This window comes from Psittacula echo (assembly GCF_963264785.1).
Source record: "Psittacula echo genome assembly, chromosome: 2".
NCBI lineage: Eukaryota > Metazoa > Chordata > Aves > Psittaciformes > Psittacidae > Psittacula > Psittacula echo.
In genome coordinates this window covers 59,793,109-59,821,084 of record NC_137737.1, presented here as the reverse complement: position 1 = coordinate 59,821,084, position 27,976 = coordinate 59,793,109, and the positions used below count along the sequence as shown (strand labels likewise).

At 46.1% G+C, this 27,976-nt stretch overlaps 1 protein-coding gene across 1 annotated transcript; it reads left to right on the top strand.

Annotated features, from left to right (window-relative positions):
* Window positions 1-187: 187 nt before the first annotated feature.
* KIF9 (kinesin family member 9) lies at window positions 188-26,596 on the top strand (the record flags this gene model as incomplete). The annotated part of the gene is made up of 20 exons (XM_080611544.1): window positions 188-283; window positions 931-1,096; window positions 1,998-2,104; window positions 3,342-3,566; window positions 5,751-5,834; window positions 5,945-6,037; window positions 6,717-6,864; window positions 7,683-7,747; window positions 9,645-9,722; window positions 11,624-11,692; window positions 12,131-12,235; window positions 13,634-13,689; window positions 15,326-15,416; window positions 16,026-16,153; window positions 17,392-17,574; window positions 20,085-20,293; window positions 21,115-21,294; window positions 22,887-23,002; window positions 25,714-25,818; window positions 26,441-26,596. 20 exons carry the CDS (start codon window positions 188-190, stop codon window positions 26,546-26,548), a joined length of 2,412 nt encoding a protein of 803 aa, XP_080467670.1. The 3' UTR covers window positions 26,549-26,596.
* Between the last annotated feature and the right edge of the window lie 1,380 nt (window positions 26,597-27,976).

Below are 27,976 nucleotides of genomic sequence, written 5' to 3'. Positions count from 1 at the left end.
AAGAATTTTCAGCAACTGGTTGCCCACAGTTGCTTTTCATAAAGAATAGAAACTGGAACTGAACATTTGTCAACACTATTTTTAAACTGACTACTCTGTAGCTTGCCTTTTCATGACAAATAACACTACATTTGTTTTTAGGGAATGCAAGTGTTGATTTTTTCCTTTTTTTCCCTCTCTAGTTAGTATGTATCTAGTAAGAAAGAGAGTCCATGCATTCGTGCGAGTCAAGCCAACAGCTGATTTTGCTCAAGATATGATCAAGTTTGGGCCAGATAACAAGGTAGACAAAAAGAGATTGCACGTGTAAAAGGTTTGGGATTTGATTTCAGTTTTGCCCACTGAAATGTAGAATTCTTCCACTCCTTAAGGCCACATGTTTTGTTGCACGTTGTTCTGTCCTGCTTGCTGTTCTCCTCTGTGCTGACAGAGGCTTGTGGTTTTGTATCAGCAAGTGTGACTATGGAAAGCACACTTCTGCTGATGCAGTGACTAGAGGAAATCCTCAAAAGGACTGGGACTCTGACTGATCCTTGAGGAATTCCCAGTGGTAACTTCAGTTCCAGCCTGTGGAACAGTCTGTTTCTATCCTCCCTTATGCAAGTTCCTCCCTTCATCTTCTCTTGCCCTTATGCAAGTTCCTCCCTTCATCTTCTCTTGCTTAGTTCATAATTTCCCTGGGACACAAGATCAGACGCATCACTCATCAGCAGATGAGCTGAGCCACCTTTCCTTTTTTTTTTTTTTTTTTTTTTTTTTAGAATATGTATTACCAGAAAATACCATCAAGTTCAGTATGACAATAGTGCTCTTTGTGCTCCATTTCCTCCTGGCCTCAAGGTCTTCAGTGCATAGTTTTTCTTTTCGGACGACAATTGCTGAAACTTGTCATGGTTATCAAAGTTAACTTCATCTCTTTTTGGGTTCCAGAGCATACAGATGTGCCTCAGAAAAGATGCCAAGAAAGAAGCTATGAATAGCAGGCAGACCAGCTGGAGCTTTAGGATGGATGGTGTCCTTCACAATACCTCCCAGGAACAGGTTTATGAAACAGTGGCAAAGAAATTGGTATCCGAAGCTTTAATTGGCTATAATGGTAACTTGCTGCTATTTTTATTAATATAGGATGATAGAACCACAGACTGGTTTGAGATGGAAGGGACCTTAAAGCTCATCCAATTCCAACCTCCTGCCACAGGCAGGGACACCTTCCACTAGACCAGGTTGCTCCAGTCTCCGTGCAGCCTGGCCTTGAGTACTGCCAGGGATGAGGCAGACATAGCTTCTCGGGGCAACCTATGCCAGGGCCTCACCACTCTCACAGGGAAGAACTTCTTCCTCAGATCTCATCTAAATCTCCTCTCTGTCAGTTTAAAGCCATTCCCTCTTTTCTTTTAGCCCTTGTCAAAAGCCCCTCTCCAGCTTTCTTGTCAGCCTCTTTAGGCACTGGAAGCTGCTCTAAGGTGTCCCTGGAGCCTTCTCTTTTCCAGGCTGAACAAGCCTAGCTCTTTCAGTCTGCCTCCATAGCAGAGGTGCTCCAGCCCTTGGGAGCATGTCCATGGCCTCCTCTGGACTTGCTCCAAGAGCTCCACATCTCTCATGTGTTGGGGCCCCAGAGCTGGATGTAGAGCTGCAGGGGGGATCTCACCGGAGTGGCGTAGAAGGGGAAAATCCCCTTCCTTGACCTGCTGGTCACACTGCTGGTGATGCAGCCCAGAACGCGGTTGGTTTCTGGGCTGCAAGAGCACACTGCTGGGTCATGGGGAGCTTCTCATGGACCAACACCCCCAAGTCCTTCTCCTTAGGAGACAATCCAGTCTTCCGCAGCCTTTATTTGTGCTTGGGATTGCCCTGACCCAGGTGTAGGACCTTGCACTTGGCCTTATTTTGACAATAAGTGGAGATTTGATCTGAGGGAGAGGTCCTGTTGATGTTCCATATGAGAAATGCAGAGGTTACCTCCAGAGTTTATTCTTTCACTTTTGAATCTTTTCTAGGCACGATAATGTGCTATGGACAAACAGGGGCTGGTAAAACTTACACCATGATGGGAACAACTGCCGATTACAAGCATCGAGGAATCATACCACGAGCTATACAGCAGGTATTGGATCTGACTGGGAAAAGAAGCTGGAAGAAATAGCAAGGACATCTCTTGTACCAGCTCTTGCTAATACCCATAGAAATGTTTTAACATGGTGAATATGTTATAAATTAATCTCCAGCAGTGTTTTTTTTTTTTAATTCTTTTTATCTAAGATAAGATCATTAAAGATTTAAAGGAGCCTGTAAAACATAGTTACTTTCTAGATTTGTTTTACTACACCATGGCCTTGTGCTCTAATAATGATAATGTTTAAGAGCATTGGGATGGTGTTGGCTGGAAATATGCTGATTTGTCAGTCCCATTGCTACATAGATATGTCCCTGTCCACAGGCACAAGCTTAGCAGTGCTTTGAGGGGACAGGTCTGTTTATCCTTAGGCAGTGACACAGAATTCTTTCCACTTCCACAAAGACAGCTGACATGCACGATGTGGGGCTGTTGGAGTGAGTCCAGAGGAGGACATGAAGATGCTCCAAAGGGCTGCAGCAGCTCTGCTATGGAGACAGGCTGAGAGAGCTGGGCTTGTTCAGCCTGGACAAGTGAAGGCTGTAGGGAGACCTTAGAGCAGCTTCCAGTGCCTAAAGGGGCTGACAAGAAAGCTGGAGAGGGGCTTTTGATAAGGGCTGGTAGGGACAGGACAAGGGGAATGGCTTTAAACTCATAAGGGAGATTGAGATGAGATCTGAGGCAGAAGTTCTTCCCTGTGAGGGTGCTGAGGCCCTGGCACAGGTTGCCCAGAGAAGCTATGGCTGCCCCATCCCTGGCAGTGTTCAAGGCCAGCTTGGACAGGGCTTTGCGCAACCTGGTCTAGTGGAAGGTGTCCCTGCCCATGGCAGGGTTGGGTGGAACTGGATGAGCTTTAAGGTCCCTTCCAACCCAAAACATCCAGTGATTTGATGATTTTGTGAAACAAAGACAGAAAGAATTCTGTAGTTATGCTTTATTGTCATTTGCAGAAGTTGTTCCTGTTTAACTCTTATTTGCTGCTTCCCAAATGTAAGCAGGCCCTCAAAAGTGTTGTTTTCAGTGCTTCCATTTTGCAAAATCATATTAAAATTGTTGACCTAGCCCTGTCAGCCCTCAGGCAACTCCTGTTCAGAGTTAGCTACACACATGTGGATGCACTTGTAGCTGTTCAGAAAGTTATGAATAGCTTTCCTGGAACACCATAAACAGCTAATTATTCTGTTTGTGAACTAGCACTGCTGTTGACAGACTTCCTGTCTTTGTATAGGTCTTCAAAGCAACTGCACAATCCACTGATCCACTCATAACTGTCCGAATATCCTATCTGGAAATCTACAACGAGACCTTGTTTGACCTTCTGTCCACCGTGACAAGCGATGGGAGCAGCGACATGCAGATGGCTATTGTGGATTGCCCAGAAGGGGTTTATGTGAAGGGCTTATCTATACATACAGTTAGCCTCGAGGAAGATGCTCTAAGTCTCCTTTTTGAGGCAAGAGAAAACAAATATTACACTTCATCTAATTGTTTATTGGCTTAGCGCAGGCAGGAGGCAGTAAAGCAGGAGGTGGGTGGCCAGGAGGGCTGGGGGGAGGTTCAGGCCTCTTTGTCCTCTTTGTTGTGTGGGTAGAAGAACTGGTAACTCTTTGTAGCCCATGTTCTGGCACAGAGGTTCTGGAAGATCTCCTTGGGGAAATTCTGGTTTTAATGTATGCCAGAGCAAGTCAAGTGATGGAAGAAACACGTTGGGGTGAGACCACAGAACGTAGTAGCATTGGAGGTTTCAGACAGCACCAAAATACAGAAGGCAGCCACAGAATGCCTTCATTTCAAAAGGTTTATCTCACTGGCCCCATCAGCAGGCTGAGATTCCAGACAGCCCAAAAGATTTGTTTTCATGACCCTGGTTATCACATAAGGGTGTTGGTGAGTTGCTTAGTACAAAGTGTCCAATGTTTGGGATCCTTTTAGACCAACCAGCTGATCCACGCTGGAATTTCTTCCTGAAAAAACACACCTGCCTTTCCTAGCTATGTCCATGTTCCAAGGAAAGAGTCTTCGCAGCAGCATCTTAGGCAGATAGTTTGGGATGATCATGGCACAGGTACCATTAGTCAGATTATACAGCAGGATGTTCACACAAGGGGTTAGATTTGTGAAGGGAGTTTGCTTACTTATACTTGCATCTTTCTTTTACTGTGGATGCTTTAGTTCTTAAGGAAAACATGAATAAAGAATTGGTTCTGTATGCAGGAAGTGTATTCATACCAGGAACCACCTGGTGTCCTTAAAGCATTTTACTTGCCTCTTTAATTACGTGACTGTGGTATCCTAAGCCAGCTTCTGTGACTGGCAAGAACTCTCTTTTTCTTTTTAAAGTAGGATAATGATAATTCAGCTTAGCTTGAGATCTGTTAATAAAAGAAGTGCAAGTGGGGCCTGGGGAGCCATTCAGTATCCTTAGATGAGTTCTGCCTGTGGTTTGAGGTTCACAAAGAAAGCTCCAGGCTTTGAGGAGGCTGGCCACATGCTGTGATTCTTCATTTGTGGACTGGGCTTGATAGTATTGATGCCTGAAGCTCTTCACTTTCTTGCTTGTGGATTTACACTGCCTAGCTTGGAGCCAGTTACTGACCTTTCAGCTCTCAAAAGCCATCGTCCTTTGAGAGCCAGGCAGATGCTGGCTGTGAAACCTATTGACAGGAGCATTTCTGTGCTGTAGAGGCTTCCGTTTCCTTTTCTGCCTTGCTAGCCTGGCATCACTGCTCTGTGATAGCCTGGCACTCCTAACAAACAGTTACCACATTATTTTCAATGTCACTTTCTTTTCCTGTAAGCAGGCATTACGGATTTGTAGCTATTGTGTACGTTTGAGTTTTCTATGACATTTGAAGCCTGAGGAGTGCTTTGGGTTTCTAGTCATCAAGAAACTGAAACAGCCAGGGAGGTATTGCCTCTGAGCAAGGCTTGCCTGACTGTTTCTCAAAAAGCCACAATTCTGTGAGCTGAGTGTTGAAAGTGGAAAGAGTTTCCAGTAAAAGGCATTATTATAGTAAACTGTGACCTTTATCAATCCCCCCATGAAATGCTTTGAGAGGCCTTTGAGTAAGAAAGCAAAACAAATATGGTGAGTTCCTGCTCTGACTGTCCTAACAGCTGTTCAGCCTGGAGAAGAAAAGGCTCCAGGGAGACCTTAGAGCAGCTTCCAGTGCCTAAAGGGACTGACAAGAAAGTTGGAGAGGAGCTTATGAAAAGGGCAGGTAGGGACAGGACAAGGGGGATAGATTTAAACTGACAGAGGGGAGATTTAGAGGAGATGTGAGGAAGAAGTTCTTCCCTGTGAGGGTGGTGAGGCCCTGGCACAGGTTGGCCAGAGAAGCTGTGGCTGCCCCATCCCTGGCAGTGTTCAAGGCCAGCTTGGATGGGGCTTTGAGCAACCTGGTCTAGTGGAAGGTGTCCCTGCCTGTGGTAGGAGATTGGAACTGGATGAGCTGGTTGGAAGGTCCCTTCCAACACTAACAAGTCTGTGATTCTGTGAACCAACTGATTGGAGTTACAGTCTGTATGGAGTGAAGATCGAACTGCCATTTATTTAACTGTGTGGATTTATAATTTCCTTTTATTCTACCAATGCAGAAATTTGAAAACACTGTTTGAAGTTTGACTTCATTTGCAGGGTGAGAACAAAAGAGTGATAGCAGAGCATGCACTGAATAAGCATTCGTCCAGATCCCATTGCATCTTTACTATTTACATCGAGGTAAGCGCTCCAGCAGTTTTTGTGGGGACTCGAATGGCTGAGGATCTTTACACATCTGTTTTTTACTGTATTTCAGTTTTGTCTACAGTTTATGTTCTTTTCTCCCTCAGTCTCGTTTCAGATTTTTCTCAGATGTCAAATGTGTTAACTCTAAAATCAACTTAATAGATCTGGCAGGCTCAGAGAGACTGAGCAAGTCTGGAGTAAGTGATGGAAGAAATACTTCAGTCTGTGGTGATGAGCCCAGTAATCAACAAGATGGAGGTGAAATTACAGGTTTTCCCCACAACAGAATTCAGCCTGTGATAAATAGGTGACACTGTGACAAATTGTAAGTCACGGTAACACGTCAGAGGGTGCTCAGTTGTTTGCAGCTGCTGTGTGCCATTTCTAAGTCCGCATGTGACTCCTATCTTGCATTTGCTTTCCAACCCAGACTCATTTAATTTGAGCCTGTAATTTCTCAAAGAGCCTCTGATTTTCCTCTTCATTCCAGCAGCGACAGTGCATTTTCTGGTCACGGCAGGCAAATTGTCAGAAGTTTCATAGGGTGTTAGGGCTCAACAGATGAAAGTTTCTCAGGTTCTGTGTGACATTCTACATTGAGCAGAGTAGAAATTGCATCAGCCCCTTGCCAAAATATGATTTACCCTGTTGAGGGAAAGGCAGTGGTCCTTGTGGACTTGTAATGAAAAATTGAGGTCTCTGAAAACTTGTTTTCAAACTGAAGAAAGCTCTAGCTCATGAATTTATCAGGTCTGAATTAGCTCCTCACCCTCAGAGGCAAACAGAGTTTTACTCTCAGTGAGGAGTATGCTCCCTCCTGCAGTTTGGCCAGAAGTATGTGTTGTGGAAGTTTTGCCTTTTGATCTTTCATTACAGTCTGAAGGACAGCTTTTGAAGGAAGCCACGTACATCAACAAGTCTCTGTCGTTCCTGGAGCAAGTCATCACTGCCCTGGCTGATCCTAAGAGGGACCACATCCCCTTCCGACAGAGCAAGCTCACTTACATCCTCAAGGACTCACTGGGTAAGAGCTGTGCATCATAGCAGGCCCCAACAGTTCCTAGTTGTAAGGACATAACATTGAAACACACAGAACTCACCATTGTTCAAAGGATGTCTGGTTTTGTCCATCAAATAAAACAGCAGGTGCAGGAGACATTAGAAAGCCCACACTGATCAGACTAGTAGAAATTCACAAAACCTTAGAATGCTGTAAGAAACTGCCACAAAAACCACAAACAAACCAAAAAAGCGTGTTACAAGCCTTTTCAGGTGCTCCTGTGTTAGCATCAGGCTGCAGGTGATAAACCCCAAGCTGAGGCACATCATGAATCCAGGCTTGTGCTCTTGGAATGCTGGAGACACGGAAGGAAAAAGCAGTTGAAAACAGGCTGGAGGGGTTTGTGTGGTGTAACCAAAGGCATCAGAAAGGAGAGTGATTTTCAACGCATTTCTGAGCCGAGTCTTGTGTTGCTTTTAGGAAAGGCACATCCTGCCAGGTTCCCCACTATTAGATTTAGGCTAAGGGATTTTAAAATCCTCTGCTCCAGTTTTCCCAGTTTCAGGCTTTCACAGTTTGTATTCTCATCTTCCTACTGCATCGTCACCATGTGAGAAATGCATGTTGCCTTTATTCTTAAGTCAATCTGTGCCACTGTGTCTCCGTACCCATGGGAACTTTAGAGGGACAAACTGGCTGTGTTCTTTGTTGCTCTTTTTTCTCTTATTTTAGCCAGCACAGAACATAATACGTTCCAAAAAAATGAAGCAATAAACCCCCTAATTATTTTATTTGCCTTTTAAAAAATTATTCTTTTACTTTTTTTTTTTTATTTTTCCCAGGGAGAAACTGCAATACTGTCCTAGTGGCAAATATCTGTGGGGAAGCGGCACATGTGGAACACACTGTAAGTTGAACTGATTTCTGCAAAATTCGGGTCTTGTTCTTGATACTGTTGCAACTGTCTGTAGCTTGGTTTAAAGATCAGTCTCTGGAGGGCTATGGCAGCAGTCCTAGAGCAACATCCTGCTTAATTCATCTTATCTCAAAGGCTCAGAGAAGAGATTGCTCTTACCAATCTGCTTTGTGATGCAAACAGATGAGTGGTAACTGGCCCAGGGAAAGAAATGAGAGCCTGAAATAGAGCAGGCACAAGCAGCTAAAATCTAAGCACACTGAGGAGTGGTAATTATTGATGGTTCAACTCTATGAATGCGTTCAAATGATACATTGCGTAACGAGATCAGTGGGATTGCAGTGGTTCAGAGCTGAGCTGGCTTTCTGCTGCTTCAGGAACCAGGAGTAACCTCCTAACAGTGGGGGGCTTTTAACCTGTGAAATAATGAAATTGATGAAAGTCTCACTGTGTGAACTGAATCCACTTAACCACATCTGTAACACAGAGAATCACAGAATCCCAAGGGTTGGAAAGGACCTCAAAAGATCATCTAGTCCAACCCCCCTGCAAGAGCAGGGTAACCTAGAGTACATCACACAGGAACTTGTCCAGGCGGGCCTTGAATATCTCCAATGTAGGAGACTCCACAGCCCCCCTGGGCAACCTGTTCCAGTGCTCTGTCACTCTCACAGTAAAGAAGTTTTTCCTGATGTTCACATGGAACCTCCTATGCTCCAGTTTACACCCATTACCCCTTGTCCTATCACTGGACATCACTGAATCATAGAATCCTGCAGTCCCAGACTGGAAGGGACCTCAAGGATCATCTGGTTCAACCTTTACAGGCAAAGCATGACCCAGCATCCTGTCCAGCCCAGTCTTAACAGTGTCCAGCACTGGGGAGTCACCACTTCCCTGAGGAGATTGTTCAAATGGCTGATTGTTCTCATTGTGAAAAATTCTCCTCTTGTGTCCAGCTGGAATCTCCCCAGGAGTAACTTGTGCCCACTGCCCCTTGTCTTTTCAATGGAACTGCTTGTGAAAAGGGAGTCTCCATCTTCTTTGTAGCCACTCTTTGAATTCTGGAACATGGTGATAAAGTCTCCTATGAGCCTTCTTTTCTGTAGGCTGAACAAGCCCAGCTCTGTCAGCCTTTGTTCACATGGCTTTCCAGTCCTTGGATGATCTTTGTGGCCCTTCTCTGAACCCCCTCTGGTCTGTCCACATCTTTTTTGTATAGCAGGGACCAAAACTGGGCACAGTATTTCAGGAGTGGCCTGACAAGCGCTGAGTAGAGTAGGACAGTGACACCTTTATCTCTGCTGGCTCTGCTGCTGGTATCCTTGAAGGGAATCACTTTGCTCTTTATCAAGAAAAATGAATGTATGTGTGTTTGTATGTAGCAAAAAAAAAAACAACAAACCAAAAAAACCCAAATTAATCTGTTGGGTAGCTGTTTTCAAGGCAAAGTTGTTTTATCATCTTGTATTCTGATAGCATCTAGAAACAGTATTGCTCAGGAGTCAGCTTTGCATCAAGAGGAGGCTGTAGGGATTTACTCTGGAGATACCACAATTGCAGGAGTTAAACTTGAAGGCCATTGATATGCGATTTGGAGGTTTTGGGGTGTAAGTCTCATTTTTATGAGAAGTGGGAATGGGTATTTTTGAGATCACTGCTCTGGTACACAGAACTGTCCAGAAGCAGAGCAGAAAGGACAAAGACATCATCCAAAGCTGGCTAATCACACAGAAGCCATGGAGCACTAGAAGATATGGTCCCAGAATGAGAAATCCTATATTGCTCCCTGCAGTTAAATAGCTTTTTTATTCCTGTGTTCTGGGATCTGATATGATTAAGAAGTAACAGATTATGAAAATTATATCCTTCCTAATATCTTTTTCAGTTGTCTTCTCTTCGGTTTGCTACCAGAATGAAATGGGTCACCACAGAGCCAGTCCTCAATGAGACATATGACCAAGAGGTATGTAGAGAAGGGGAACAGAGGAAGGCAATTTTTCTCAGGTTCATTAATATATAAGATAATGACCTTAAAAACCAGAGATTTGATAGTGTAATGAATTACCACTCATCAGCTGAGCTGACACTTGCTAAATTTAGGTAACTGATGAAATGGATTAGTATTAAACCTTTTTTCATTGGTATTTAATTACAGTTACCTTGAATATGCTACAGGTTACAGTCATGCAGATGGTCACGTCTTCGCTGCCATGTGGTAATTCTTTCAAGTGCATGCATACAAGTCCCTCATTTTTCTGAGAAGATTGACCTTTTAGCAGAGATATTATGTTGTGGGCTACTCCCATGGTCTGTGGGGAAATTCCTAGGGACTTCTCCCATGGAGACACGCTGAGAGAGCTAGGTTTGTTCAGCCTGGAGAAGGGAGAATCGCCCCTCCAGGGGGATTTTAGAGCAGCTTCCAGTGCCTAAAGGAGCCCACAAAAAAACTGGAGAGGAGCTTTTGACAAGGACAGGTAAGGACAGGACAAGGGGGAATGGCTTTAAACTGACAAGAGGGGAGATTGAGATAAGATGTGAGGAAGAAGTTCTTCCCTTTGGGGGTGGTGAGGCCCTGGCACAGGTTGCCCAAAGAAGCTGTGGCTGCTCCATCCCTGGCAGTGTTCAAGGCCAGGTTGGACGGGGCTTGGAGCAACCTGGTCTAGTGGAAGGTGTCGCTGCCCATGGCTGGGGGGTTGGAACTCCATGAACTTTAAGGTCCCTTCCAACCCAAACCATTCTATAGTTCTATGAAATGATCTACAGTCCTACCTGCAGCTTTACACAGCATTATCCCCTTTGCTGCTGGTAACAGAACTTTTTTGCCACAATTACAAAACTTGTTTAAACTAGGAAATAACTTACAGAAAATGATGATACTATTTCAGATGTCCTGAGTGCACTTTCACTGCTGAAACAGAGCTGGCAGCAGTGAATGTTCTATGAATTACTGATGGCCCAAGGAACAAGTTTAGAGCTATCTGATCCACAACTCATGTGGTGCATGACAGCCCTGCCATATTTCATGGTCTAATCTCGCTGGCAAGCAGAGAAACAGCTGGGGAGTTTCTTCCAACAGCTTCCAGAAGAAGCTGTGCAACAAACTGTCTTTTCCTCTTCAGTGCCTTTCATCTGAGATGTGTGGAGTGGAAAAGAGTAACTGAAAGAGTATCATAGAATCCCAGAATGGCTTGAGTCGTGTTTGGCTTCTCATTGACCAACACCAAGTCCTTCTCCTTAGTGCTGCTTCCGATCCAGTAGTGTTTAACTTTTCTTTAAGAAAGCTATTGTGCTCAACAAGTCACTTAAAAAGCAGCTCAGTGTCCAATTCTCCCTGAATCCCAGGGTGATTTGTGTGTCCACACCTTTCTGAAAACACATTCTAAATAGTGAATGCTTGAAGATATTCCATGTTATGGAGAAATTCAATCAAATACATCACAGGGGACTTTCTCCTCTATTAAAGTTAATGTCAGAACTCCCGCTGAGTTCGGTAAGAGTCAGGGTGGAAATGTACACACTTCTTTGCTTCTGAGATAATATCTTGTAGTCCAGAATGTGATGGCTCCTACAGTACCAGCTGAGGAAAGCATGAAATTAAAAGCCAGGTGGCCCTCCTTTGATGGCTTGGTCTGACTCTGCAGGCAGTACACCCAGGACACAACAGAAGCTGTCCTGTTGGAAGCTAATGAAAGGCAAAATGATTTCCAGAGCTGCTACTTCACTGATGCAAACCTGACAGCAAACCCTGGGGGAGCTGGTGTGCAGCTGTGATATCTTCTAGCAGCCAGTTTAATGCTGCTTTTCAGTAGGGTTTTTTCTCCCATAGCATTTAGTCATTTGCTCACCCTTTTGTTTTCCTGCTAGGGGACAGTGAAGGCTTTGGAGAAGGAGATTGCTCTTCTGAAGCAGGAACTGGCCATACATGACAGCTTGGTAAGGAATAGGTTGCAGCGTCTTAGATGGGACCTAGTTAAAGCTTTGTCCTACTTTTTCTTTTGCAGTAGGATCAGCTAACTCAGCACTCAGTGTGACTGTATTCTTCCTTCAGCTTTCAGCACTGTCTTTTGGGGTTTAGGCAAAGCTCTGAAGATCCTACTGAGACTGTGTTGTAGCTTCAGCCCCCAGCCACCCCACCTATTTTTTTTCAGGCTCTTGAAGCCCTCCTGTTGTGTGATTGAAATGTGCAGGGGATGCATTGCTTCCAGCAGGTCCCCATGTCCCATGTCCTATCAACTCAGATGGTGTGTGGAGTCGCAGTCAGAAATTAAACATAAGGCTTCCCTGGGCACATTAGAGCCACATCAGGTGTTCACCAAACTTGCTTAGCTTTTTGTGATTTACTGATACTCAGTTGTTCACCTTCTTTCTCAGGCAAATCGTTCTTTGGTGACTTATGACCCTCTGTCTCACATCGAGATAGAAGAGATTAAGTCTCAAGTCCATAGATACCTAAAAGGAGCCATTGATGAAATTGATGTAAGTAGCTTTCTAGTAGAGAAGCACATAAATACTGATTCCATCTGATTTTACTCTGGGACAGAAGCAATGAAAATGTCTTCTGAAGAGGCTGTCTTTAACCCCAAAAGTGCTACAGAATAGTAATTTAATTTTTATTTTGTGTGTTAAGGACTGTCTCTTTGTTTTCATTCCATTCTTGCTTTTTTGGAAGCTTGAGGAGACTTCTCAGTCCTGAAACCCTTTGAGTTGGTTTATTTGGAACTTCTTTAAATAATTAGTGACAAAAGTTTGCTCTGCCGGTGTCAAACTAAATCTTTGCAAGGTGTGTTGCCAAAGTCTGTTCAGTCTTTCAGAGACAGGTTCGTTAAGGCTGGGTTTCTTGGCTTGAAACTAGCTGGTGACTGCAAAATGGTTGTGAAAAAACCCAGCAGAAATCCTGTGGACACAAATATGCCTGCCTGGGCAAACAGGAAAACAAGCAAAATGTATGAAAATGGAAATGCAAATGCACACTCAGAGCTACTGTGAAATCCGGTTTGGTCGTGAGCAGAAGCCACTGTGACAAGAGTGCAGAAGTTGCTGGAAGAGTGTTTTCAAAACAGATAATCCTTTAGTTTGAAAGAAAGACTTGAGACACTTTCTCTCATTTCATGTAATTGTTGTTTTCTCTTAAAGTCCCTGTTTTCTCCCTCCAGTGGGCAGGAGTGGAGCAGAAGAAGGGCATACGTGAAGGTGTGTTTTATCTGACTTGCAAAATGTGATGTGGAGCAGGGAATGTAGGGAAGGACGAAGGAGTTTTACACAGAGAAGGATGTCTTCAGTGACACTCAAGGATCTTTTAGAGAGGGTTGAGAGCAGAGATTGTGCGTTTCATAGCGTGGGCCAGTCTTTCAGACCTTGGGAGAGTTGGAGGCAGATTCTTGCTCATCTGCAGACTGCCCATTATTTATTTCTCCATGCATCCGATCATCATCTCCAAAACAGAGAGTAGTATGGCTTGACTGCACTGATTTGTTGTTATGGGTAAGAGGACTAACAATAGTGCTCTGGCAGGTCTAAGTACTCAGGCAGTCTTGGCCAGCAGTGCAAAGAGAAGTAGCATCATAATCTGCAAGGTCAGTAGATGCCATCTATGTAACTTTTAAAATTATTATAATTAATTCATTACCTCAGTGGCTGTGTGATAAGTGGAATTTACTGTAGTCTGTCAGATTGCTCTCTCTTTAAAAGTCTTCTAAGAGTGAGCAATGTATCCATCTCCAGCCTGACTCTCAGGATAAAGGTAATTCTCCTTGAGCGTGGACACCCAGCAAATGGAAAGCGGAGTACTTACAGTCTGAAATATTTGAATCAGTACAGCTGACCACAGCCTAGAAATGCTTACCTGCATCTTCACTGTATACCTCTCTTTCTCAGATAGTGAACCTCAGGCAAATCCAGGAGGTATTCAAGCAGTTCAAACTGATTTTAAGGTAAGATATCCAAGGTTGATGCATATCACAGTAAAGTTCAGAAGTGCTACCAGGCTTTTGTCTGTGGCATCACACTTACAGTGATATGGGTGAGTCACAGAATCCCAGACTGGTTTGGGTTGAAAGGGACCTTAAAGCTCATCCAGTTCCAACCCCTTGTCACAGGCAGGGACACCTTCCACCAGACCAGGTTGCTCCAAGCCCCATCCAGCCTGGCCTTGAACACTGCCAGGGATGGGGCAGCCATAGCTTCTCTGGGCAACCTGTGCCAGGGCCTCAACACCCTCACAGGAAAGAGATTCTTCCTAATATCTCATCTAAATCTCCCCTCTGGCAGTTTAAAGCCATTTCCTCCTTGTAATGGAAAACACAATTCTGGACAAATTCTGCTGGCCTCTGCACAAGAAGACTATTTCCTCTAACTTCTAATGCTCATACATTGTGTGCAAGGGCTCTCGATGGTGAATGTCACTGGTTAAAAGTTCTTGGCAAATATACTGTCACTGGGCATAAACTGTGTGGGATCCCTAATCATGGAGCATATCTCCATTGCACAAGGCACTCTGCAAACAGATCAAAAGAAAAAGCAGACCTTGTAGGATAAGGTGATATAAAGTGGTCTCACCACAGCAGCCTCTAGAAGTCATCAGGTTTACTTGGTTTTTTTAGAGATTGTGGCAAAGGTAGGTCACAAAACAATTGCAGGAGCATGATAAGAAGGTTCTGTGGCTGTTTCCAGGGAGGTGCTCTTTGATGCGTGGTGTGGGATGGGAGAAAGCAAGAAAGTGCCTGTTGGAAAATGTCACCAGTGGATGGTGAAAGTTGTTTTTTAGGCTGAAGGGAGGAAGGTGAATGACAGGCTCCTAAAAATGAGGACAAGCAGCTTGCATGTCATGAAATAGAAGAGAACAAAGAAGAATAAGGGTATTAGGGCAGCACACGCAGTCCCTGCCCCATCAAGTTGTGCGACCTGGCTGGGCAGTAGAGGTTGCAACTCACAAGCGTGACAGTGGGGTATTGCTGTAGAAAAGCTGCATGCCCTTGAGAAACTTCTGTGAGCACAAGTGTCTGTGGTGCATCATCACACTGCGCAGTCAGGCTTTGCTTGGGACCTGAGAACAAAATGGGTTCATGATAAAATTTTGCCTATTAGTTCTTTTTAACTTGGGGCTCATTTTATTGTTCTGAAACAGTGGAGTTCAGTAGTTTTTAACTTGGAGATTCTTTAAGAATTTTCAGTCTTGTATAGTGTATTTGAGCCTACTGATAATGCTTTTCCATAAAAAAATCACTCAGTTTGAAAAATCACTAGGTTAAAGGAAGGGGATGGCACTGAATGGAGGTAACAGGGTTTGATCTGGACCACTAAAAGGTTATATAGAGTATTAAAATAGCCATCAGAAAGCTTCCATATGTATGAGGCCTAAAGGGAGTTTATAGAAAATAGGAAGAGGAGAGTAAATAAAGGTTACAGTGGCTATGGAAAGAATGGAAGGAGCAAGGTGGGGTGTTTGGGAATCAGATCACAGGTAAAAGATTATTTTCTTTGGAAATCTGATATTGGCATTATCAAAGGTTTTGACATAAGAAATAGTCCTCCTTGAACACAATGGTAAGAGGCTGTTTTCTCCCCTAGTCAACAGGAGTGTGAAGTGGAGGCGAGATTACGAAGCAAGTACGCTCTGATAGACAAAAATGACTTTGTTACTATTGCTGCTCTTCATCAGGTAATGTCCAGTGCTCAAGCCTGGCCCAGAATCAATTTTAGAATTGGCTCCTTTGCTGCTGTAACATGAATTGCCTCAAGTTCTCAACTTTTCCCTGTTGAAATACGAAGCTCAGAAATCAAAGAATCACCGTAGAATCACAGAATGGTCTGGCTTGGACGGGACCTTAAAGCTCATCCAGTTCCAACCCCCTGCCATGGGCAAGGACACCTTCCACTAGACCAGGTTGCTCCAAGCCCTGTCCAAGCTGGCCTTGAACACTGCCGGGGTGGGGCAGCCACAGCTTCTCTGGGCAGCCTGAGCCGGGGCCTCACCAGACTTCTGAGGGTGCTTTTATTTCTTTTGGGACACTAGACCCAAGTTGTTCTCCCTCTAAGTGGCTGAAACATTTGGCATATGAATTTGAGGATGATTTTGGCCTTATTTTAGTTCTCACTTCTTTCTTACAGATGTGTTTCCCTGGAATACTTGCTAATGTGTACAGGTTTCCATATTAGATGATACAACAGGATGGAATAACTGTTGAGCAAGGGCTGTATAGCTTTTGTGGTACAGAAAGCTACAGGTCTAATGCTTTCTGGTCCATGTTTTATTTCTTCCTGTTTCCAGGCAGGTGTAGTTGATGTGGATGGCCATTTGGTGCAGGAAGAGGATGAGCAGGCTTTTGACACAAGAGCTGCTCCTTCACCCAGACGTGGTAGGAAGAAGAAATCCAGAAGGAATGGTGAGGCGTCCAGGTGAGTTAAGTAGCCAGACTGCTCTCTCTTTTCTCTGATAACGTGTCAGCACAGTGACCAGGTTTGATCAAGGTGTGATTGGCAGCAACCCATGGGGAAAGACAGAGACGAAGCTGGCTTAAACAAGTATGTAAAAGTTTTGTGGTTCCTCAAGAAAGACAATTCAGCATAGTGCTGTAAGGGTTTCTAGTGTCCTTATAGCCACCAGCCACACTCTCAGGACATGGATATCTTGGAGTGAGTGCAGAGGAGGCTCTTGGCCATGGGAGCAGTGGTAGGAACAGCCAATGCAGGGGACCTTACTTTTATAAATCAAAGGATCTTTTTCCGCCCAGTGCTTCACCACCCTCACAGGGAAGAACTTCTTCCTCAGATCCCATTTCAATCTCCCCTCTGTCAGTTTAAAGCCATTCCCCCTTGTCCTATCCCTACCTGCCCTTGTCAAAAGCCCCTCTCCAGCTTTCTTCTCAGCCACTTCAGGCACTGGAAGCTGCTTTAAAATCCCCCTGGAGCCTTCTCTTCTCCAGGCTGAACAAGCCCATCTCTCTCAGCCTGTCTCCATAGCAGAGGTGCTCCAGCCCTCAGAGCATCTTTGTGACCTTCTCTGCACTCACTCCAACAGCTCCACATCCTTCTTATGTTGGTCCAAGTCCTTGTATTACAGAGGAGAGGAATTGCCCAGGCATTAGTATCCACATGACACAGTGGGCTCCTCTGTGCAGTTCTGGTTTTTAGGGAGATGCAAGGAGATTTAGCAAACACTTTTCTGTATCCCTTTGAAGTCACACTGTCCCCTGCAGATAAGGCTGGTGGTGTTTGTGGAGGTGAGCTAAGGGAAAAGAACAGAGAGCTGGGGTTGATTTTGATGTGGGTTAGATCAAATCCTGGGGAATTCAGTTTGTATGTTCCTCTGAAGGTAAAGAGGTTTATCCTGTTTGCAGGCATGCTTCACTCCAGACAGGGTGGGACTCTTGTCCTTGTGATCCTTCTCTAGAGATCTAGTCCAGCTTGTGCTATATTCTGTATTATTTGCTACACAAGGCAATTTCTCTGCTCTAGGAGGTAAGGATTTGTGAGAACAAAGCTGATCTCACCCGTTGTCAGTAGGTATTTCACTGCAGGCTTTTGCAGGAGCCTCATCAGGCTGCTAGTGTTTTGAATCAGCAACGCTAGCACCCCCAGCAAGATCTGGTTTCATGAAAAATTTAATTAATCTGGTTCACCTTTCCCCCCCCCAGAAAGGAAGGAACGAGGAGCAATCTTTCTTGGAAAGATGTGGAAGGGGATTTACCATCAAAAAGTCAGGTAATGTTTTCCACTGAGGATCTGGATGTGAAAGAGGTACCAAGGGACCAGAATACAGCAAAAATTGATGCAGAGCTCTCAAAGCCATCTCCTGAGGAGGATTCCCAGCAGCCCAGGTAAGTTTTTCCTGTGAGGAAGAATATCTCCTTTGCCAGAGATTGATTTACACCAAAGTGATTGCATTGTGTTCCCCTAGTACAACTATCTGCTTCAAAGTAAAGAGAAGGGATTCAGAGATCTTGCTTGCTTGGATTCATTAATACATTGCAGGACAGCAGTGGTTGTAGGGACACCCTGTGTGCTGAATTATGTTGTTGGTGGTTATCTTCTCTACCTGCTTTGAGCGCTGCCCTGGCCAGTTTCTCTATTACGTTGCCTTGGCCAGCACGTCAAGGAAGGGGATTCTCTCCTATTCTGTTCTTGAGAGGCCCCACGTGGAATACTGTGTCCAGCTCTGGGGCCCCAACATAAGAAAGACGTGGGGCTGTTGGAGCGAGTCCAGAAGAGGCCACAAAGATGCTCCAAGGGCTGGAGCACCTCACCTCTGCTATGGAGACAGGCTGAGAGAGATGGGCTTGTTCAGCCCGGAGAAGAGAAGGCTCCAGGGAGACCTTAGAGCAGTGCCTGAAGAGGCTGACAAGAAAACTGGAGAGGAGTTTTCGACAAGGGCAGGTAGGGATAGGACAAGGGGGAATGGCTTTAAACTGACAGAGGGGAGATTTAGATGAGATCTGAGGAAGTTCCTCCCTGTGAGGATGGTGAGGCCCTGGCACAGGTTGCCCACAGAAGCTGTGGCTGCCCCATCCCTGGCATTTCCAAGGCCAGGTTGGACGGGGCTTGGAGCTACCTGGTCTAGTGGAAGGTGTCCCTGCTCATGGCATGGGGCTGGAACTGGATGAGCTTTAAGGTCCCTTCCAACCCAAACCATTCTGGGATTCTATGATTAATTGGGAAGTCTCTGAAAATTGCAGCGCTCTTTAACCTTCAGCTAATAATAAAAGTGCAGAAGCACCACATGTGCAGCCACAAAACCCCATGTAGTCATGAAAATGGGTCAATAGCTGCACAGATCATGTCAGGAGGTACCATATCAAAACAGAAGAGTGGAAAATGGCCAAAAGTGGAGCAATGTGCCAACCAGCTGCTTGTAGCAAGACAAGAGTTTAGCATGGGAGGGCAGCACTGAATTGCATTTTTGTTCCGGATGAGTGGATGGGGTGAAAAATGCTATGGGTACCAAGACAAAGAACTCTTTCCAGGAGAATGGTCTCAACAGCATGAGGTTGTTTAGCTCACAGGATTTCAGCCAAGGCTCTCTACAAACCAGTTCAGGACACTGGTTTTCCCATCATCAACCATCTTTTCTTGCTGAGAGCTCTCAAGCAATGCAGCTCTTAAGTATTGTGAGCACCTGCATTGCCTGTGCTGTAGACAACCAGTCCTTTCTCGTTCCTGCTGCTCAGGGAGAGCATTGCAATGAAGCTGTCCCAGGAGAATTTACTCCTGAAGCACCTTAACATGTTATCATGCTCCTCCAAGGCCTCTGCATGTGTTTTAGTATTTATCTAAAATTCCTATGGCTGGCAGTGAAGGCTGCTGCTGCAGCTGTGTAAGGCACCCAGAGTGCTTCAGGTAGCTTGGTAGCTGGCTGTCAAAGCTGTAGCTGTGGCAGTCTGCCCAGTGGTGGTTGTTAACATTGCCATGCCAGCAGTTTGGCAGGGAAAGCGTCTGATGCAGCCTTTGAGAAGTCTGAAAATGCTCTGAAGAGGTCAGTCAGGGAAAGGCAGTAGCCAGACTTTTGCTTTGATCAGTCTGGACTGAAGAATGTAGAGACTTCTGGCTACCTTCTGCTATCAGATCCAGCTTGCACACCAAGAACAACCATATACAGCACAGAGCAGCATCCACGAGAGTGTGACATTCCCCTCAGGGCCTCTCCTTTTGCCTAGTGTGGTTTGTGTTGAACTAAGAGCTGGTGTTCATGGGAGCACATTTGCATCATAGAATCAAAGAGTGGTTGCCTATTCTCCAGGCTGAACAAGGCCAGCTCTCTCACAGGAGAGGTGCTTCAGCCCTCAGAGCATCAAAGCATTTGAATCACAGCCATTTCATAGAAAAGTCAGGATCGACATGCGCCGCTTTGAATTCAGTCTTTCTAAATAGGCAAGACTCCAAAGCCATGGGTGGCAGCATTGTAGAGCCCATGCAGCTGTGGGGTTTGTTGGCAGAGGTGACTGACTGGTCTGTGCTGGGAATCCAGCAAAGAAAGAGCAACGGCATTTCTGTTTAACAATCGGGAGGAACAGTAATTACTATTTTTCTGAAAATTCAGACCATTAAAGTCCACTTTCCAGGGGAGACTCAGTTCTGAGGCATCTCCTAAGGAATGTGGTTTCTATGTTAATAACTGTTTCCTCTGGGAATAGTACTGGGGTACACGTATGAGGGTTGGTGCAGAGATGGTGCCAGGGTGCAGCTAGGACAGTGAGATCCTTTGAGGATCCTTTGAGGGCACCTTGGAATACCATTCTCAAACCTCAGCTATGGCAGCTATGGACTCTGTTGTGCTGCAGGGCAGAACTGACCTCCCCATGTCTATGTGTCTTTTCTTTGAATTCTGTTGCAGCTCCCCTCCGCCCAAGCCAGCAGCATTTGAGATGTTTAAAGAGGAGTATGGAAGTAAGATCAGCCGGATCTTTAAAGAGAACAAAAGCATCCTACTTGACAGGAAGAAGAGAAGAAGTACAGTAACACAGAGGATCAACTCCATCAAGCTTGAGATGGAGAGCATCAAAAAGGCCCTGGAGGATCAGCAGCAGGAGCGGTGGCAGCAAGGTAAGTGGACACTGGCCAGCAACAATCTGACAGAAGAGGGGAGCCACTGGTTTCAAAGCAGTTCTGGTAGTGAGACCAGTGGACCACCACTGCTGCCTGCCAGGGCCAGGCTTTATGCCCCAGCTCTGCAGCTGAGCTTGTGTTTTGCTACCTGAGTCCTCCACCTGTGTCCTCCACCTTTCATTCTCACCGAGTCATGCTACTCAGGCTTTACACTGGGGAGGTGAGCTGCAGTCAGGTTGATTCCTCACCCCATGCTGTGATGGATTAGGCAGCATTCTGCTAACAAAAGCAGGCCAGCACAGTGCAGAAATCCTGGGTAGCACGCCTGCCCTAACTCTGGTGGAAATGCATCTCCTACCAGCTTTATTTCATCAGGCCCTGGCACAGGTTGCCCCGAAAAGCTGTGGCTGCCCCATCCCTGGCATCCCTGGCCTCACCACCCTCACAGGGAAGAACTTCTTCCTCAGATCTCATATAAATCTCCCCTCTGTCCTTTTAAAGCCATTCCCCCTTGTCCTGTCCCTACAGGCTCTTATAAAAAGTCCCTCTCCAGCTTTCTTGTTGGCCTCTTAAGGTTTAACTGCACATGACTCAGTTGAGGGAGGACTGGTATCTGAGAGGGTTCAGGAGTTCAGCAGAGATTTCTGCTGCACACCACTCCAGCATTGTATTTGTAGTAAGCGTGTCTAAGGAAATGTCAGTTGTGTGGTTAACCTCAGTATAACTGGGTAACTACTGTGTGGTTCAAAGTTTAATGACTGTTCTTCATTCCTCTCCACCCTCATAAGAAAACTTAATTTCCTTTTCTTACCCTCCAGGAGAGTATGTTGATGAGAAAGGACACATCATAATTGATGAGAAGGAGTTTTTACTCATCGTGAAGCTGAAGAAGCTGAAGGAAGAGTACAGGTCTAGTTATGCTGAACTGCAGGACGTGAAGGCAGAAATCGAGTACTGCCAGGATCTGGTGAACAAATGCCGGAACAAACTCATCTCAGGTACTGGCTCGCCAGGGCAGTTTCCAAACAGTCTCCAGTTTAGAATCAGAATCACAGAATGGTGTGGGTTAGAAGGGACCTTAAAGCTTGACTGCATTTGGACATTGAGCTAGATGATTTCATTTAGTCGAGGTGGTGGCTAAGGAACTGCACTGGGCCAGGGCTTTAGCTTGGACTACAGATGTGTCCTCTGTACCCCGTGAGATTCAGGTTCCAGTGGTGCAGCATGGGTGCCTTGGCAGGAAGTAGAGAGTGATCATTTTAGCGTGTTCTTCTTGAGAACCACCCTCGTGGGACAAGTCACACCTCTGCCGAGGGTGATGCAATGCAGATTTCTGGTGCACTGCACTGCAGGCCGCTCTGTTTGAATCTGCTGTAATGGGATTGTAGTCTTGCTGTATCTTGGATTTGTGCTGTCTGATGGAAGACAGTAGGTGTACAGATGCCAGATTTACAAACATTTGGGTGCTGTGCACATGGCAACTTTTGATTTTCTACAAACTCGTCAGAGCACAGCTTGTATCCATCAGTGCATTCCATGCTGAAAAAATGCCTGGCTTATTCCAGGAGACAGACAGGGACAAATCATACATGTGCAGAAACTTTGCCACTGGTTTCCATTGGAGCTGCGTTTGGTGTTTTTGCATGCTTCAGATATCTGCTGTTTGTTTAAGCACACAGGCAGGGACTCACTCAATATCTGGGTCATCGCTGAGCGAAGAGGTCATCTCAGAGCTAAAACCAGGGGACAAAGTCAGCACTATTGCATCATGTCCACCGTGCTGCGCAAGAGCAGGGCTCTATGTTTAACCTTTATTTATCCTTCATAACTCCTGGCACAGAAAGCAGCTCAGTTCCCACTGTCCCTCCTATGGAGCACAGCCCTCTTCAGGGGCTACGGGCTCTCCCACTCCATGGGGGAACGTGCCAGAGTTGTGGAGCAAAGCACAGCTGCTTCACAGCAGGTGTCCGGGAAATGCCCAGTATTAATAAGGACACAATTCCTACTGTGTGTTATCACTGGCTATTACTGGATGGAGAAAGCATTTGGAATTGAAATCTGAGCCCCAATATGCTGACCACTCAAAATGGCCAGCTCCGGGCACGATGGCTCCAGGGTGCAGGAGCAGTGCCACCTTGTGGACAGCATCTTGGGCTGCACAAGCCCAGGGGACTGTCCCCAGGGCCGGCCACCACGGTCCGGCCACATGGCAGGCAGCAGGGGCAGACAGCAGTTGTCTAAGCACAGCCGATGCCAGCTACCAGTGCCCTGTCCTTTTAGATTAACTTTCCTAAAAAAGTTAAAACTCAAGAATGCTCCATCCCTGGCGGTGTTCAAAGCCAAGTTGGACAGAGCCTTGGGTGACATGGTTTAGTGTAAGGTATCCCTGCCCATGGCAGGGGGGTTGGAACTGCATGATCTTAAGGTCCTTTCCAACCCTAACTATTCTAGGATTCTATGATTCTATAAGATGTTGGGGTTCTGAGGTCCCATCTGAATGTTTATGAGCACTGAGTCCTATCTGATTCATGGACAGAAGCAATCTACCCCTGTCTCTTCTGTCATTAAAGCCCCTTGCTTTGCTTTGCAGAGTTCGAGATCTGGTACAATGAGTCCTTCCTTATCCCCAGGGATGTGCAGGAAGCTCTGAAGCCCGGTGGCAACATCAGACCTGGAATGATTCCCATAAACAGAGTCATGTGCCTGGTGAGTTTTCCTGGCAGCTCTGCTTATTCTCTTTGATAGCCGCACGTGGCATGGTAATGAGGGCACGACTAAGCCTGTGGGAGGAAGAGGAGGACATGGCATCTCTGCCTCTTTCCCTAACCAGAGTGACTGGTATTGAAATGCTATCTGCTATGATGCAGAGAGCAACTATCTGGAGATACATCTTGCTTTCACATTAGCTTTACCATGAAGAGGCTAAAATAGGACAGAGTGATTTAAGTACCCAGTCATCTGCTGACTATCAGGAATCAGGCACGCTGCCCAGAGGTGCAAGGGGTAGTTGGGAGGCTTGTTTCCAGTTGGTACAGCTAAACTATTGTGTTTTGTGTTGTGGCAACTGGTACGTAGCCAGCCTTCTGTTTAGAAACCATAACTTTGAGGTGCTCAGGATCTTCTGTCAGTTCTGACAAAGCACATTGCTCTTAAGCTTCTCATTTACCACACTTCTTTGCATTATCCTCTTCAGAAGTAATTCCAGGTTTTGTCCTTCGTTGTTAAATGTCAGGCTCAAAACCTTCATCCTATTTGATAGGAATGTGGTGGTAGTGCCTCCACTTGGTCTGACATGACCTGTTGGAGTGAGTCCAGAGGAGGACACGAAGATGCTCCAAGGGCTGGAGCACCTCTGCTATGGAGACAGGCTGAGAGAGCTGGGCTTGTTCAGCCTGCAGAAGAGAAGGCTCCAGGGAGACCTCGGAGCAGCTTCCAGTGCCTAAAGGGACTGACAAGAAAGCTGGAGAGGGGCTTCTGACAAGGGCAGGTAGGGACAGGACAAGGGGGAATAGCTCTAAACTGACGGAGAGAAGATATAGATGAGATCTCAAGAACAATAACAAGTTCCTCCCTGTGAGGGTGGTGAGGCCCTGGCACAGGTTGCCCAGAGAAGCTGTGGCTGCCCCATCCCTGGCAGTGTTCAAGGCCAGGTTGGATGGGGCTTTGAGCAACCTGGTCTAGTGGAAGGTGTCCCTGCATGTGGCAGGGGGTTGGAACTGGATGGGCTTTAAGGTCTGTTCCAACCCAAACCTTTCTGTGATTCTATGAGTCTATAACAAAAGGGTGAGATCCCACCCTGGTTGTGAGGGAGAATCAGCACTTTGTGGGTGTAACCCATCTCCATTATTGCTGCTTAACTTCTGCAGCTCGCAGAGAACAGCTAAGGGGAACAGGTCATAGGTCTATCTCTCCCAGAAGCCCATCCCCATCAGGAGCAGGGGGCACCCACAAGTGTTTGGGAAAGAGAATAAGCAGGATATGAGCTGTGTGACCCCTTTCCTAAATGCAGCCCCATTTCTAGCCGATGTGTAGTGGCTTTTACTTTTTAGAAAGAAAACAGAAAAGGAACTCTTTTGTCTCCAGGTGTCTGATTATTTTGACTGTAAATCTCAGTGAAATGTTTTCTTCTTCCCTTCTAGAAAGGTATGTGGTGCATTTCAAAGATCAGAGGCAGGTTCTTCCCATCCTACTGAATTAGTTTCCCTTGAGGGTATGAGTAAAAAACATAATGTGATGAAAAAAAAAAAAGGAGTTATTTTGAGTTTACTTTTAAACAGAATGTTGTGACCTACTGACTGTGGAAGTTTTCAGATACAGATGCAGACCTGTATAGGAAAGAGCAAAAAACCAAACCCCAACCCTCCAGTCAGGTCAACAGGGAAACCCCAACCGGCTGCTTGGGTCCAAGACGTCCCTCTTTGGGTGAAAAAGGATCCATCACTAGTCACTTCTATTAACCCAAGTTACTCAGTGTGTTCAGAAATACTCCCTTAATGGCTTCCAGCCCTGGATTTCCTGTCATCACATCAATTATAACCCCAAAGATGAATGAAGCACACCTTTTAGCAACGTCCTGCAGCTGTGTCAAGTTGCTGATGTTACAGGCACAAATCTTCAGGGGGAGGATAAACAGTGTCCCCACTAATGTTGCTCAGCGCTGGTTTCTCTTGTTCCTTTTACTGGGCAGATCACTGCAGCTTCCCAGCATCACTGGCCCCACTGAGGCGCTGGGAGGCAACCACCCCATTTTTCTCTGGAGGTTTGTTTCCTACTTAGAACCATTTTCCCTTTTCCAGACCAGTTCTGCATCTTTTACTCTCACCTAGATTCCATTTGATCACCTGCCTTTTATCATAACAGAATTCCACTGTCGCCTTCTTGAGGCTACTCGTGAATCACCACAGAAAGTGGCCTAAGCATCTGCTAGAACTATCCTCAAATATGTCATGAAAACATTATACACATGCTGGTAACTCAAAATAAATGTACTTAATTCAACCCATGTTCCTCTTCTGTGTGCTTACACCTTCCAGCAGGTTCCCTGGAGAAATGTGGGCGTGGACATCAGCTAGCTAGTTGGGATCAGTGAGGACCACACTGAAGCTCAGACTTCCTTCACACTGCAAGATTATTGTGCAGTGGAAGAGAGACTGTCCTGTGGGTAGTCACAGGCAGAGCATGGCTGTGTGAAGACAGCTGGAGGAACTCCATTTGGGGCTTTACACTTCCAGATGAATTTTGGCCAAAGTCCTGCCCAAATCTGCTCACCTAAGTCATAGGAAGAGAGGACCTCTCACTTCCGAGGCTTCGGAGATACTGGTGTATTGGCATTCAATGAGGCACTTGGGATCGGTTGATTCCTATGCCTCCAGATGTGTGTTTTTCACATGGAGTGGGGTCTGTCTTTCTGGTGGCAGGAGGAAGATGTGCAGGAGAGGTTTGAGCAGATGCAGGAGACAATGCTGCCGGCCTGCCCAGCTTCAGTCCCCTTCTACAAGGCGAAAATGAGGACTGATCAAAAGGTAATCTCGGGGGGGGGGGCAGTTCCATATACCCTTGCCAATGCATGTCGGGAGAGTGACTCTGCCTCGCTGCCAGGTGGGGTGTAGGACTCCTCCAGAATGGATGTTGTTTTGGCTGTAGCCTGTTGAAAGATGCTAGTTTGGTTCTGTAACTAAGCTCTTTGAAATGTTCTTTGGCTGATGTAAAGGCCCCATCCCATGCTGCTCTTATGCTAAAAACCAGTCTCAGCACCTCTCACTTGGAGTTCTTTCAGGGCTCACTGTGAGATACCACCGAGGCCCTGAGCTTCAAAAAGATCAGGACAGTAACAGGGCTGCACATCACCGTCAGTAAGGGTTTTTAAGGAACACATTTCAAAACCAGCTCTTCAGTGCTCATGAGGAGCATTTCCCAGGGTTTCTTGTGCCCTCCTTTGAGCCTGCTAGGATCTGCCATAGTAGGGTGATGCTGGTGTGATGGGCCTTCTTTGAGCAGCTTTTTCCATCACCATTTGGGAAGACTGGGAAAGTGGTTTGGGTTTTGTTTGTATTTTTTTTTTCAGGAATAAGTCTTTTACAGGTGGGAATTCTGCTCTGAAAACTGAGCTCACATTACTGATCCTTTTTTCTTTCCTGTTGCCAGCATGCGTACAGCAAAGCCATGTCATCCCTAGAGCAAATGTGCAAGAAACCAGGGCTCATCCCAGCTGCTGGGAAGAATAAAACCATGTCGTTTCTGCATGTCACATAGCAGATTTGGGCTCAGCCTGGAACCCATAAGCAACACCAGCTCAGAAAGTGCCTCATGTTCATATCCAAATAGATTTATCAACAATAAACAGTAGGAAAAAACCCCACCACCTAACTTTTGTGCAGCTAGACTGACAGTTATTGGTAATTGAACCCACTGTTTAGACAGGCAGCAAGCCAGGGGTTCAAATAGCAATGCTTGTTTATGACACCCTCCCCACCCCAGTGCAGCAGGACTAGGGCATTTTTTGCCACCACTTTCCAGGAAGGCGATTCAGATTCAGGGTGAGATCATGGTGCCCAGCAACTGGAAAGCTCCAGGGGATACTGTGCTGCTTAGCCAGGCTACTGTTATCTTTGCCCATGAAGCAGAGCGTGCTGGAGGCCTGCTGGAAGTCCTCCTCTTCCTCAGAAGAGGTGGGAGGCTGCTTCCAGCTCGGCATGTGCCAGGGGAGTTTGTGTACCAAATATCCAGCCAAAAGAATCCCATCTTCTCCTGCTGCTGCCAACAGGCAGCCATCAGTGTCAGCTCCCCTGTCGCTCCCCTCTATGCCCATACCACAGGCTCTGAGGAGCAATATATGGATGTGGGCCCATATATAGATATATATATGCTGTGCCAGCTGCAGGTTTGGCCTAAAGGAGCTCCGGGGTCTGGCTCTTCCTTGGAGCTTCCACTTCTTGTCTCTTCAAGGAATAAGAGTCAGCCGTGATTTTTGTGTCTACCATGTATTTTGGGTGGCCCTTCACCACCGCAGCTGATGAGCACAGGGTCCGGTCTGCATTCGGAACTGCTGCAGGCAGCAGTCGTTTCTTTATCCCTCTGGGAGGTTGTGGAACTCCGAGAGCTTCAGAATTACTTGGGGAGCTTGAAGGATAATGCTGAAGACCCCCAAATGCAGCACCTGTGATCTGTGGCTGTTAGCAACGTCCTGGCCAAAGCCTGGCAAATCACCAGGATTACTGGAAAAGCCACTGGCATGTGGCTTGGAGCAATTGGGCGATGCTGGCTGGGCCCCACTGAGTGATGGGAGAAGGACAAAGAGCCCCTGCTGCTAGAACTGGCACCAGCCACAGCAGGAACATCCCTGGATTCACACATCCCAGGTCAAAGGTTTTCCGCATGCTGCCTGCCCATTTACACGGAACTCTGGGAAATTAATTAGTCCAAGCAGTTTGATTTAATTTGTTGCAGCTCGCTCCTGTTACAGCAATGGCACCTGCACCCAGGAGTGCTGTGGGTAACAGCCTAGAAATCCCCTTTTTGTGTAATTATCAATTTCCAAAGGCTTATCAAGCTTCTGGAAATTCAACCCAGCCTGAATTTCCCAAGAAACTTTTTCCACACAAACTGAGCTCCATCCATCCCTCCTCTGCTTCCCTGCCATGCTTCCATGTGCTGGTGCTGATGCTGCTACTGTCCCCGTGG